Below are 13,613 nucleotides of genomic sequence, written 5' to 3'. Positions count from 1 at the left end.
GTTGACTTATTTCTAGATCTTACTTAGCTGAACATTATTGCTGTTTACAGTTTATCTCTATCTATAACAATATTCAAGATAGTAACCAAAAACAGCAAAATTTCCTTAAAATTACTAATTCAGGTGCAGCAACCCAACAACAGGTTATCCGATTTATCTGAAAATTTCAGGGCAGATAGATCTTGACCTGTTACACAATTTTACCCCTTGTCAGATTTGCTCTAAATGCTTTGGTTTTTGAGTTATAAGCCGAAAACTGCATTTTACCCCTATGTTCTATTTTTAGCCATGGCGGCCATCTGGTTGGCAGGGTCACCGGACACATTTTTTAAACAAGATACCCCAATGATGATTTTGGCCAAGTTTGGTGTAATTTAGCCAAGTAGTTTCAGAGGAGAAGATGTAAAAGATTACTAAGATTTACGAAAAATGGTTAAAAATTGACTATTAAGGGCAATAACTCCTAAAGGGGTCAACTGACCATTTCGGTCATGTTGACTTATTTGTAAATCTTTTTTTGCTGAACATTATTGCTGTTTACAGTTTATCTCTATCTATAATAATATTCAAGATAATAACCAAAAACAGCAAAATTTCATTAAAATTACTTATTCTGGGGCAGCAACCCAAAACCGGGTTGTCCAATTCATCTGAAAATTTCAGGGCAGGTAGATCTTGACCTGATAAACAAATTTACCTCATGTCAGATTTACTCTAAATGCTTTGGTTTTTGAGTTATAAGCCAAAAACTGCATTTTACCCAAGGTTCTATTTTTAGCCATGGCGGCCATCTTGATTGGATGGCTGGGTCACTGGACACATTTTTCAAACTACATACCCCAAAGATGGTTGTGGCCAAGTTTGGATTGATTTGGTCAAGTAGTTTCAGAGGAGAAGATTTTTGTAAAAGATTACTAAGATTTACGAAAAATGGTTAAAAATTGACTATAAAGGGCAATAACTCCTAAAGGGGTCAACTGACCATTTCGGTCATGTTGACTTATTTGTAAATATTACTTTGCTGAACATTATTGCAATTTACAGTTTATCTCTATCTATAATAATATTCAAGATAATAACCAAAAACAGCAAAATTTCCTTAAAATTACTAATTCAGGGGCAGCAACCCAACAACAGGTTATCCGATTTATCTGAAAATTTCAGGGCAGATAGATCTTGACCTGATAAACATTTTTACCCCATGTCAGATTTGCTCTAAATGCTTTGGTTTTTGAGTTATAAGCCAAAAACTGCATTTTACCCCTATGTTCTATTTTTAGCCATGGCGGCCATCTTGGATGGTTGGCCGGGTCACCGGACACATTTTTTAAACTAGATACCCCAATGATGATTTTGGCCAAGTTTGGTGTAATTTGGCCCAGTAGTTTCAGAGGAGAAGATTTTTGTAAAAGTTAACGACGCCGGACGACGGACGACAGACGACGGACGACGGACGACGGACGCCAAGTGATGGGAAAAGCTCACTTGGCCCTTTGGGCCAGGTGAGCTAAAAATAGCAGTCCAAAAGAAGATTTTTTTCATATTTCAAGCAAACCAGAACTCTTAATCCTAAATTCAAGATGTTTTGTGCAGATTAAGCTAATACCAATGTTTGATACACTAGGCTAAAGATTAAGTCAATCCTGCACACACATTTGTAGAAATTAAATTGATAAATAATATGAAAACACAAGGACGTTTATAATGAGTCAGAAAGTATTTTCTCATGTTGTTACAATGATCTACAAAATCAAATCAATAGGATGTCCCTTCACAATAAAAAGTATAAAAAAGAAACAAAATTCAGAGATAAGGGACCTTCAATGTTTTTTTTCTTTTTCTTTTAACATAAAACGTGTAAAAGGATACGCTATATTTTCTTTTCAATGATGATTTTGACGGCCTGATAGTAGTGGATGGACCTGCAAACATAATATTGAATAACATATCTAATCTAACTATCATTTCAGCTTTCCTGATAATTGGCCGTGATGCATTTAATATCTTTTGGTCAAGTGTTGTCATAAATCAAAAATAGGTAAATATATAAATAGAAATAACTAGTTAAAAGCAGCCTTTTGTTATAACTATTACTGTTTTTCTCTTGTAATTATGGTGAATTGTACATTAAGAATAGTCTCCGGATAATTATTCTGAATTTGTTTTTTTATAAAAAATCAGACAACAGCCAGTCACATAAATATTTGCTTAAACCATGCTTACAAACAATACTAACCTGAAATTAATCCACCTGATTTTAGTATTTTCTTCTTGTTCCTGTTTATCTCCTCTGTCTGGAATTCCTGAGAATCCTGTAATATGTGTAATTACAAAAATACTGCATCATTGTAAATTAATTTATTGTGTACTTTACATCTAGTATTGGTGTGCAACATTTTCTACCGATCAATATATACATGTACAAACTGAAATGAACAACATAGATATAGGGTCACACTTACTCAATAAAATTATTACCAGTCATGTCCAGCTGATTTTTTTGCCCAGAATGAAAAATATTTATATATACATATATACACAATATATCTTTAAAAAAAGAATTCTGAATAAATCAATTTTATACCTTTAAACTTGCTTTTTTTTTTATCTGACAAGGATTTCATTTAAGCCTTTGAAAAAATCCTTATCACAACTGAGCTAAATCTTCAGAAGTATCAATTAAAACTAATATGGTTACTGTATACATGTTCCTGTTTCACAATTACATCAGAAAAGACAATAAAATTGAGGCCAAAGAACTGTTAGCAATAAGTTAGTTCTCATTTTTAGCTCACCTGGCCCAAAGGGCCAAGTGAGCTTTTCCCATCACTTTGCGTCCGTCGTCGTTAACTTTTACAAAAATCTTCTCCTCTGAAACTACTGGCCACAATCATCATTGGGGTATCTAAAAAAATGTGTCCGGTGACCCGGCCAACCAACCAAGATGGCCGCCATGGCTAAATATAGAACATAGGGGTAAAATGCAGTTTTTGGCTTATAACTCAAAAACCAAAGCATTTAGAGCAAATCTGACATTGGGTATAATTGTTTATCAGGTCAAAATCTATCTGCCCCGAAATTTTCAGATGAATCGGACAACCCGTTGTTGGGTTGCTGCCCCTAAATTGGTAATTTTAAGGAAATTTTACTGTTTTGGGTTATTCTCTTGAATATAATTATAGATAGAGATAAACTTTAAACAGCAATAATGTTCAGCAAAGTAAGATTTACAAATAAGTCAACATGACTGAAATGGTCAATTGACCCCCTAAGGAGTTATTGTCCTTTATAGTCAATTTCATTATAGATAGAGATAACTGTAAGCAGCAAGAATTTTCAGTAAAGTAAGACATACAAACACATCACCATCACCAAAACACAATTTTGTCATGAATCCATCTGCTTCCTTTGTTTAATATTCACATAGACCAAGGTGAGCTTAAAGATCACTTAAAATACAATAACTGTACCTCTAGAGACAATGTTGGATTTTCATCTGCTGTGTCTAATGCTGAAAAATTTATAACACAATTAGTTTCCTGTTATTGGATATTTTAAAAAGCCTTAAAGCAAAAGAAAATAGCTATTCATTCATAAAAAAAATATTCACCCTTTTCTCAAACAAAAATGCACCACATTCAAGTTACAAAAAACAAAATCTGTCAACAACAGAAAATACATAAATATAAACAATACTCCCCCCACTTACAGAACAAGATGGTACCTTTATGTAAATATAGGAAAACAGAGAGTCAATGAAGGACGGATTTGAAACACATCCCAAAGTATAACATGCTAACATGAAGCTTTAAGACCAAATTTCCAGTCCACTGATCCACAGGCAACCAGCTTGTTAAATTGCTTTCAGGCTTATAAAAAATTTGAAATCCATTAATTATCATTCATCAATCTAACTTAATTGTTTTACAATATTTATGTTTTGTTTTTCAAATAAATTATTTAAATGCTTGAAAAGGCAAATATGTCATTAAACACCCCCTTGTAGTATGGGCTATGTATTCAAAAATTATTGTGGAGACAGAATTTCAGAAAGCTGAAATATGCAGTTCTTGAGGAAAATGTAACAAAAAATTAATGCATGACCATAATATGTTTAAATATACAAGTATTTGGTAAACAGGATGTTTAGGAACAATGAATGTGAATGTATAGTATGGTATCATATTTTCACAAGAAGCTTAATGCCATATTTCAGAAAGCTGAGAACAGCTCCTAATAAAAAAGATTAAAATTCTCAAATGTAAAATTAAGGTGGTACCTAACACCTTAACTAAAATTAATTTGGCTCGTTTAATTTTCATAAAATTTTGACCCTTTGACAACAATATAAAAAATTCAAAAAATTTGAACCAACCGTTTAATCAAAAAAAATACACTGGTTATATAGCAGTTTGACAAACACTTATTTTGATCATTGAGAAGCTTAATATTCTCATGAGAACACAACGTCATTAAAACGTTCTGTTGATTTTTAAGAGTTATCTCCCTGTAGTGTTAGGTACCACCTTAAGCATGCAAATAAGGCTTACAAAAACATCATAAAAAATTTAAGAAAGCTCTGATTTTGAAGTTACTGAAAAAATGCAACAGAAAATATGAAGGACATAACAGGAATCACCTTACATGGGATTTCTTTTTAATTTGAGTTGTAAAAGCTATTCAACAGTAACCAATTCATTATAAAAACTCACCTTCCTTTTCATCCAAGTCAAAGGAGGACAGACTTCTGGATAATATTTTACTTATAGCTGAAGAAGGGCTATATGTTACCTAAAAAGAAGAAGTGATTGTCAAAATCTTTTACTTTTTATCCTAACATTTATGTTAACCATTTTCTCCCAATAGATCAATTTATTTGAATTTTGTTTGGAGTTCAACAGCTCTGTTATTGTTTGCAAGAATGTAGGCTTGTTTTGGCACAGCTACAATGACTTGATATACTACTCCAAATTTTGATAATGTAAAATGCAACAGTATTAATTTCACCAACTGGATATCTCCAATTAATCTGAGAATTTATTATATTTCTTGATTCTTACAAAGGCTAGCCTTTATTATACCTCATGCTTTTCAATTTCATTCCTCTTATCCTTTTTCTTTGTATGACCCTTTATGTTGACTTCCTTGTTTCTAAAAGACAAATGATAGTACAAAATGTATGTTGATTTTTCAGATATGTGAAAATTCTATCATAGAAAGAACAAATGGGGAATGTGTTCAGGGGACAAAGATGATGCCCCCGCTTGCATATTATATGAATCTATACAGGGACATAACTGAAGAATGGTAAATATGACGATACCCAAATTTGTACTTGATCAGAATTTTGTTCTAATGATTATTGTGTATAGGTTTTATAATATTTGGTTGAGGCAAACTAAAGTTAGAGAACAGAAACAAAAAAATTCAGCAATTTTTCCATTTGTAAAGGGGCATTACTCTAGAATAGTTGAAGTGATGCAACCAAAATTCAAACTTGATCTGTATTTTGTGTACTCGAGTATCCCATAACAAAATGATACTGAACTAGTTGGTTTCCTGTTAGAATGTTGCTGCCTTCTAAAAGAAATAACAGTTGATTAAAAGTGCCTCAAGGGAAAATAAATATTAATCAAAAAAATAAAAAACATACATTTTCAATTCTTCTTCCTTTTCATTGCCAGAATCCTAAAAAAAAAAAAGCAAATTTCTCATGTATAAATAGCTGATTTGATAAGGGTTATGTAGCTGTTTTTCCCATACATATCAAGAAAAAGTTACCTTAATCAATGTCAAATGGTATCTTTCAGAAATGGCATTAATCTCTTGACACATATGTGCTAAATTTAAATGGTAAACTTGTATACAGTAAGAATGCATTTACTCCTGCAAAAATCTGCAAATTAAAGATACATAATAACATGAACTTAACAAGATGGTCAAATGCCCATTAAAATGTGAGTTGCCTGACAAATGAAATTGTAAGGGGAGTTCTCAAGGTATCATACTCTGTAGCAAGCACTTGAAGAGTTTTAGGACCATAATTGTTGTGCTAAAAGGTCTTTAATTATTTTCATAGTATCAAAAAACATTACTCAGTAAATTTGTGTTAAGAATAATTTCTCTTTGATAGATTTATTACTTTTCTTATTTAATTTATGTTAAAAATATAAGTGAACCAACACCTGAAGTGGTGATTGTGTGGTAGGGTAAAAACGAGTGGATACCGCTAGGTATTCATAGTCATCTTGAAAAAAATGAATATGTCGACAATAAAGACAACAACACTCATGTTTTTACCGCATAGTATCTGTTTATTGGGTCTACATGTTTCGCCTAGTAGGTAGGCATCATCAGGACAATTGTACAAAGAAATATGACAGTGAAGTATCAATATTGTGGTTAGCGGTTTTAACCGGAAGTACAAGTTAAACAATGGTAGTTATGGTGACGTTGTGAAGTGAAAGTAAAAGTAATTTTAAAAATAGAATTGAATATATAAATAGAATAAAATGTTAGTGTAAGTATGAATAAAAATTAAAATAGAGGCTCTAAAGAGCCTGTGTCGCTCACCTTGGTCTATGTGACTATTAAACAAAGGAAGCAGATGGATTCATGACAAAATTGTATTTTGGTGATGGTGATGTGTTTGTACATCTTACTTTACTGAACATCCTTGCAGCTTACAATTATCTCTATCTATAATGAACTTGTCCCAGTAGTTTCAGTGGAAAATTTTAGTAAAAATTTACAAATTTTATAAAAATTGTTGAAAATTGACTATAAAGGACAATAACTCCTTAGAGGGTCAATTGACCATTTCGGTCATATTGACTTATTTGTTAATCTTACTTTGCTGAACATTATTGCTGTTTACAGTTTATCTCTATCTATAATAATATTCAAGACAATAACCAAAAACAGTAAAATTTCCTTAAAATTACCAATTCAGGGGCAGCAACCCAACAACGGGTTGTCCGATTCATCTGAAAATTTCGGGGCAGATAGATCTTGACCTGATAAACAATTTAACCCCATGTCAGATTTGCTCTAAACGCTTTGGTTTTTGAGTTATAAGCCAAAAACTGCATTTTACCCCTATGTTCTATTTTTAGCCATTGCGGCCATCTTGGTTGGATGGCCGGGTCATCAGACACATTTTTTAAACTAAATACCCCAAAGATGATTGTGGATAAGTTTGGATTAATTTGGCCCATCAGTTTCAGAGGAGAAGATTTTTGTAAAAGATTACTAAGATTTACGAAAAATGGTTAAAAATTGACTATAAAGGGCAATAACTCCTATATGGGTCAACTGACCATTTCGGTCATGTTGACTTATTTGTAAATCTTACTTTGCTGAACATTATTGCTGTTTACAGTTTATTTCTATCTATAATAATTTTCAAGATAATAACCAAAAACAGTTAAATTTCCTTAAAATTACCAATTCAGGGGCAGGAACCCAACAACGGGTTGTCCGATTTATCTGAAAATTTCAGGGCAGATAGATCTTGACCTGATAAACAATTTAACCCCCGTGTCAGATTTGCTCTAAAGGCTTTGGTTTTTGAGTTATAAGCCAAAACCTGCATTTTACCCCTATGTTCTATTTTTAGCCATGGCGGCCATCTTGGTTGGATGGCCGGGTCACCAGACACATTTTTTAAACTAGATACCCAAAAGATGATTGTGGATAAGTTTGGATTAATTTGGCCCAGTAGTTTCAGAGAAGATTTTTGTAAAAGATTACTAAGATTTACGAAAAATGGTTAAAAATTGACTATAAAGGACAATAACTCCTATATGGGTCAACTGACCATTTCGGTCATGTTGACTTATTTGTAACTCTTACTTTGCTGAACATTATTGCTGTTTACAGTTTATTTCTATCTATAATAATTTTCAAGATAATAACCAAAAACAGTAAAATTTCCTTAAAATTACCAATTCAGGGGCAGCAACCCAACAACAGGTTGTCAGATTCATCTGAAAATTTCAGGGTAAATAGACCTTGACCTGATAAACAATTTTACCAATTGTCAGATTTGCTCTAAATGCTTTGGTTTTTAAGTTATAAGCCAAAAACTGCATTTTACCCCTATGTTCTATTTTTAGCCGTGGCGGCCATCTTGGTTGGTTGGCCAGGTCACCGGACACATTTTTTAAACTAAATACCCCAAAGATAATTGTGGCCAAGTTTGGATAAATTTGGCCTAGTAGTTTCAGAGGAGAAGATTTTTGTAAAAGATTACTAAGATTTACGAAAAATGGTTAAAAATTGACTATAAAGGGCAATAACTCCTATATGGGTCAACTGACCATTTCGGTCATGTTGACTTATTTGTAAATCTTACTTTGCTGAACATTATTGCTGTTTACAGTTTATTTCTATCTATAATAATTTTCAAGATAATAACCAAAAACAGTTAAATTTCCTTAAAATTACCAATTCAGGGGCAGGAACCCAACAACGGGTTGTCCGATTTATCTGAAAATTTCAGGGCAGATAGATCTTGACCTGATAAACAATTTAACCCCCGTGTCAGATTTGCTCTAAAGGCTTTGGTTTTTGAGTTATAAGCCAAAACCTGCATTTTACCCCTATGTTCTATTTTTAGCCATGGCAGCCATCTTGGTTGGATGGCCGGGTCACCAGACACATTTTTTAAACTAGATACCCAAAAGATGATTGTGGATAAGTTTGGATTAATTTGGCCTAGTAGTTTCAGAGGAGAAGATTTTTGTAAAAGATTACTAAGATTTACGAAAAATGGTTAAAAATTGACTATAAAGGACAATAACTCCTATATGGGTCAACTGACCATTTCGGTCATGTTGACTTATTTGTAAATCTTACTTTGCTGAACATTATTGCTGTTTACAGTTTATTTCTATCTATAATAATTTTCAAGATAATAACCAAAAACAGTAAAATTTCCTTAAAATTACCAATTCAGGGGCAGTAACCCAACAACAGGTTGTCAGATTCATCTGAAAATTTCAGGGTAAATAGACCTTGACCTGATAAACAATTTTACCAATTGTCAGATTTGCTCTAAATGCTTTGGTTTTTAAGTTATAAGCCAAAAACTGCATTTTACCCCTATGTTCTATTTTTAGCCGTGGCGGCCATCTTGGTTGGTTGGCCGGGTCACCGGACACATTTTTTAAACTAGATACCCCAATGATGATTGTGGCCAAGTTTGGATAAATTTGGCCTAGTAGTTTCAGAGGAGAAGATTTTTGTAAAAGATTACTAAGATTTTACGAAAAATGGTTAAAAATTGACTATAAAGGGCAATAACTCCTATATGGGTCAACTGACCATTTCAGTCATGTTGACTTATTTGTAGATCTTACTTTGCTGAACATTATTGCTGTTTACAGTTTATCTATAATAATGTTCAAGATAATAACCATATAACGGCAAAATTTCCTTAAAATTGCCAATTCAGGGGCAGCAACCCAACAACCGGTTGTCCGATTCGTCTGAAAATTTCAGGGCAGATAGATCTTGACTTAATAAACAATTTAACCCCCATGTCAGATTTGCTCTAAATGCTTCGGTTTCAGAGTTATAAGCCAAAAACTGCATTTGACCCCTATGTTCTATTTTTAGCCATGGTGGCCATCTTGGTTGGTTGGCCGGGTAACCAAACACATTTTTTAGACTAGATACCCCAATGATGATTGTGGCCAAGTTTGGTTAAATTTGGCCCAGTTGTTTCAGAGGAGATGATTTTTGTAAAAGTTAACGACGACGGACGACGCCGGACGCCAAGTGATGAGAAAAGCTCACTTGGCCCTTCGGGCCAGGTGAGCTAAAAAGTTAGTAATTTAGTTCTTTCTTGTTCTGTAGCACTGGATGTTGAAATTAGTGTCTATTCCGTAGATTTCTGTATTTTGTAGATATATTCCTGGTGTATATCGGTATTCTTCTAGGCCTTGGTAGTGTGAATATTTATTGAGTTTCACTGCTGTGTCCCAATTTGTGGCGGTGTATATGTGATTGGTGGGTTCTTCTTCCATTTCTTCTTCATCACTGCTTATGTAGAGGTCGGCGGCTAGGTCAATTTCTTCATGTTTTATATCCGCTTGGGCGATTACGCGGAAGACTGGCGTTTTTTTCTAGTCGATTTTTCTGGTCGCTTCCATCGGGGGCTCCCATTCTTTAATTTTTTCTGCTAGTTCTCGTGGAGTTTTTTCTTCTATTATTATGCCATTTGAGTTGCTCATTTTGTGTTCCATTTGGATGTGTCTCTTTGCAGAGTCAAGCCTGATGAATCGTTTCTCACACCAAGTGCAAATGTTGTGACTGTAGGGCTGTGCATTGAGGCGAAATGCCTACGGAGGCTTCCTATATTGCTGTATTTTCTTGTACATTTAGTACAGTCCAGTGAGATATGGTTGCTCTGTTTCCGTGGTGTGGTTTTCATCTTTGCCATGTTAATTTCTTAAATTCATTCCCCACGGTGATTGTGTATTGAGTAGGTAAATGTACGCTTCCTCTGTTCGTAGTCGAATGTTTACGTTGGATACCGTTGTTCTTATGCCGGTGATTGTCACGTCACCGGCATTGTGGTTTTCGGCGGTGAAATGTTTTGATACCGGTTTATATTGATTATTATTTTTTATATCGATCATGTGTCCATAAAATCATTCGCATATGGTGTTTCCTGTCTGGCCTATGTACTGTTTTTTACATTTATTACAGGTGATTTATGTTAATAAAGTAGTTTTTTTTCTTTTATACTTACCATTAAAAATGACTTCTGAGAAGAAAATATTCCTGATAAATCTAGAGGGACTTGATCTGAAAAGTCAATAACTCCTTATCAATAGTAATGAAATTTTTAACAACTTAAAAACTAGAGGCTCTAAAGAGCCTGTGTCGCTCACCTTGGTCTTGTGCATATTAAACAATGGACACAGATAAATTCATGACATAATTGTGTTTTGGTGATAGTGATGTGTTTGTAGATCTTACTTTACTGAACATTCTTGTTGCTACAATTATCTCTATCTATAATGAACTTGCCAATTACAGTGGAAAATATTTTCAAAAAATTTACAAAAATTTATGAAAAATGTTAAAAATTAACTATAAAGGGCAATAACTCCTTAAGGGGTCAATTGACTATTTTGGTCATGTAAACTTATTTGTAGATCTTATTTTGCTGAACGTTATTGCTGTATACAGTTTATCTCTATCTATAATAATATTCAAGATAATAACAAAAAACGGCAAAATTTCCTTAAAATTACCAATTCAGGACAATAACCTACCAACGGGTTGTCCAATCCATGTGAAAACATCAGGGCAGATAGATCTTGACCTGATAAACAATTAAACCCTGTCAGATTTTCTCTTAATGCTTCAGTTTTTGAGTTATAAGCCAAAAACTGCATTTTACCCCTATGTTCTATTATTAGCCGTGGCAGCCATTTTGGTTGATTGGCCAGGTCACGCCACACATTTTTTAAACAAGTTACCCCAATGATGATTGTGGCCAAGTTTAGTTTAATTTGGCCCAGTAGTTTCAGAGAAGATTTTTGTAAAAGATTACTAAGATTTACGAAAAAATGGTTAAAAATTGACTATAAAGGGCAATAACTCCTTCAGGGGTCAACTGACCATTTTGGTCATGCTGACTTATTTGTAAATCTTACTTTGCTGAACATTATTGCTGTTTACAGTTTATCTCTATCTATAATAATATTCAAGATAATAACCAAAAACAGCAAAATTTCCTTAAAATTACCAATTCAGGGGCAGCAACCCAACAATAGGTTGTCCGATTCATCTGAAAATTTCAGGACATATAGATCTTGACCTGATAAACACTTTTACCGCATGTCAGATTTGCTCTAAATGCTTTGGTTTTTGAGTTATAAGCCAAAAACTGCATTTTACCCCTTTCTTCTATTTTAAGCCATGGCGGCCATCTTGGTTGGTTGGGCGGGTCACGCCACACATTTTTTAAACTAGATATCCCAAAGATGATTGTGGCCAAGTTTGGATTAATTTGGTCCAGTAGTTTCAGAGGAGAAGATTTTTGTAAAAGATTACTAAGATTTACGAAAAATGGTTAAAAAATGACTATAAAGGTCAATAACTCCTAAAGGGGTCAACTGACCATTTTGGTCATGTTGACTTATTTGTAAATCTTACTTTGCTGAACATTATTGCGGTTTACAGTTTATCTCTATCTATAATAATATTCAAGATAATATCCAAAAACAGCAAAAATTCCCTAAAATTACCAATTCAGGGGCAGCAACCCAATAACGGGTTGTCGGATTCATCTGAAAATTTGAGGGCAGATAGATCTTGACCTGATAAACAATTTTACCCCATGTCAGATTTGCTCTAAATGCTTTGGTTTTTGAGTTATAAGCCAAAAACTGCATTTTACCCCTATGTTCTATTTTTAGCCATGGCAGCCATCTTGGTTGGTTGGGCCGGTCACGCCACACATTTTTTAAACTAGATATCCCAAAGATGATTGTGGCCAAGTTTGGATTAATTTGGTCCAGTAGTTTCAGAGGAGAAGATTTTTGTAAAAGTTAACGACGACGGACGACGGACGACGACGGACGACGGACGCCAAGTGATGGGAAAAGCTCACTTGGCCCTTCGGGCCAGGTGAGCTAAAAATCTGTTAACATTAACAAATACAACTTTTATCAGTATCAACCACTTACTATAAAAAATGCATCTAAAAGAAGAATATACTGCAATGAGAAAGAAAACAGCAGTTGAATGCGCAGAATACAACCATGGCAAGCAATTAAAAATGTAAAAAAGACTTGTAAAATTGATTAAACATGAGACAAGTAGTTGCCATCAAGAAAATATCAGCATTCAGATATAGGTTAAATTAATACCCATGTCACTGCAGACAGAAGCAGGAGTCTTTGGAGTTTGTATAACTGAGATATCCAAAGATCTGTACAACTTTCTAATATTTCCAGGAGTGGTTGGTGTTTTCTGAGATTTTCTTGTCAAAACATATGGAGTTTCCCTCCCAATCTAAAAAAAAAATAATTATAACAGATGGTATTACAATTCATTAAATTAAAAAAAAAGAGAAAAAAAAGATTGAATATATCAATTTTTAATGGAAGGACCCCTCCCCCTTTTCCCACTAAAATTACAACAACAGTTACAGCCAGTATTTCAATATGAATACAAATATAGCTATAAATGACTTTTTTTAAACAGAATACAATGTTTGAAAGACATTAGATAAAAGACAAGGTGCTTCAAAGCTTACTATATTAAAACCAAAAGCCTTAACCAAGTTTAATTTGATTATAAGATAAACTCTTCTCTACTACAAATAAATCACATAAGAATGAAATTGGATGATTGTATACTCTCTAATTGACTTCACAAGTCTACATTCTCAGTCTTAACAGGCTTCATAAAATGGAAAATAAAAAGCTAGCAACTGACATTGTAAAAGATACCTTAGTAGCAAGATTACTCTTCTTTAGCACTTCATCTTCTTTACTGTAAATTCAAAAGGGATTTTAATCAATAAGCTATATAAATGATTGTCAGTACAAAGAAACTACATTGAAAGTTATTGAAAATTAATATCCTTT

General features: G+C 33.4%; 1 protein-coding gene across 2 annotated transcripts in view; it reads right to left on the bottom strand.

Moving 5' to 3' along the window:
* Window positions 1–13,613, bottom strand: part of LOC143056448 (uncharacterized) — a 102,679-nt gene that overhangs the window by 33,475 nt on the left and 55,591 nt on the right. For both annotated transcript variants that reach the window (XM_076229537.1, XM_076229531.1), the window contains exons 24-32: window positions 13,476–13,518; window positions 12,891–13,035; window positions 10,760–10,815; window positions 5,654–5,688; window positions 5,082–5,151; window positions 4,713–4,791; window positions 3,471–3,511; window positions 2,237–2,312; window positions 1,870–1,922 (exon numbers count right to left, since the gene is read on the bottom strand). In XM_076229537.1, coding sequence (XP_076085652.1) covers window positions 1,870–1,922; window positions 2,237–2,312; window positions 3,471–3,511; window positions 4,713–4,791; window positions 5,082–5,151; window positions 5,654–5,688; window positions 10,760–10,815; window positions 12,891–13,035; window positions 13,476–13,518 — 598 coding nt within the window. The remainder of the gene's footprint in view (window positions 1–1,869; window positions 1,923–2,236; window positions 2,313–3,470; window positions 3,512–4,712; window positions 4,792–5,081; window positions 5,152–5,653; window positions 5,689–10,759; window positions 10,816–12,890; window positions 13,036–13,475; window positions 13,519–13,613) is intronic.

The sequence above is a fragment of the Mytilus galloprovincialis genome, chromosome 1, assembly GCF_965363235.1.
Source record: "Mytilus galloprovincialis chromosome 1, xbMytGall1.hap1.1, whole genome shotgun sequence".
Lineage (NCBI taxonomy): Eukaryota > Metazoa > Mollusca > Bivalvia > Mytilida > Mytilidae > Mytilus > Mytilus galloprovincialis.
This window is presented reverse-complemented; position numbering and strand designations above follow the sequence as displayed.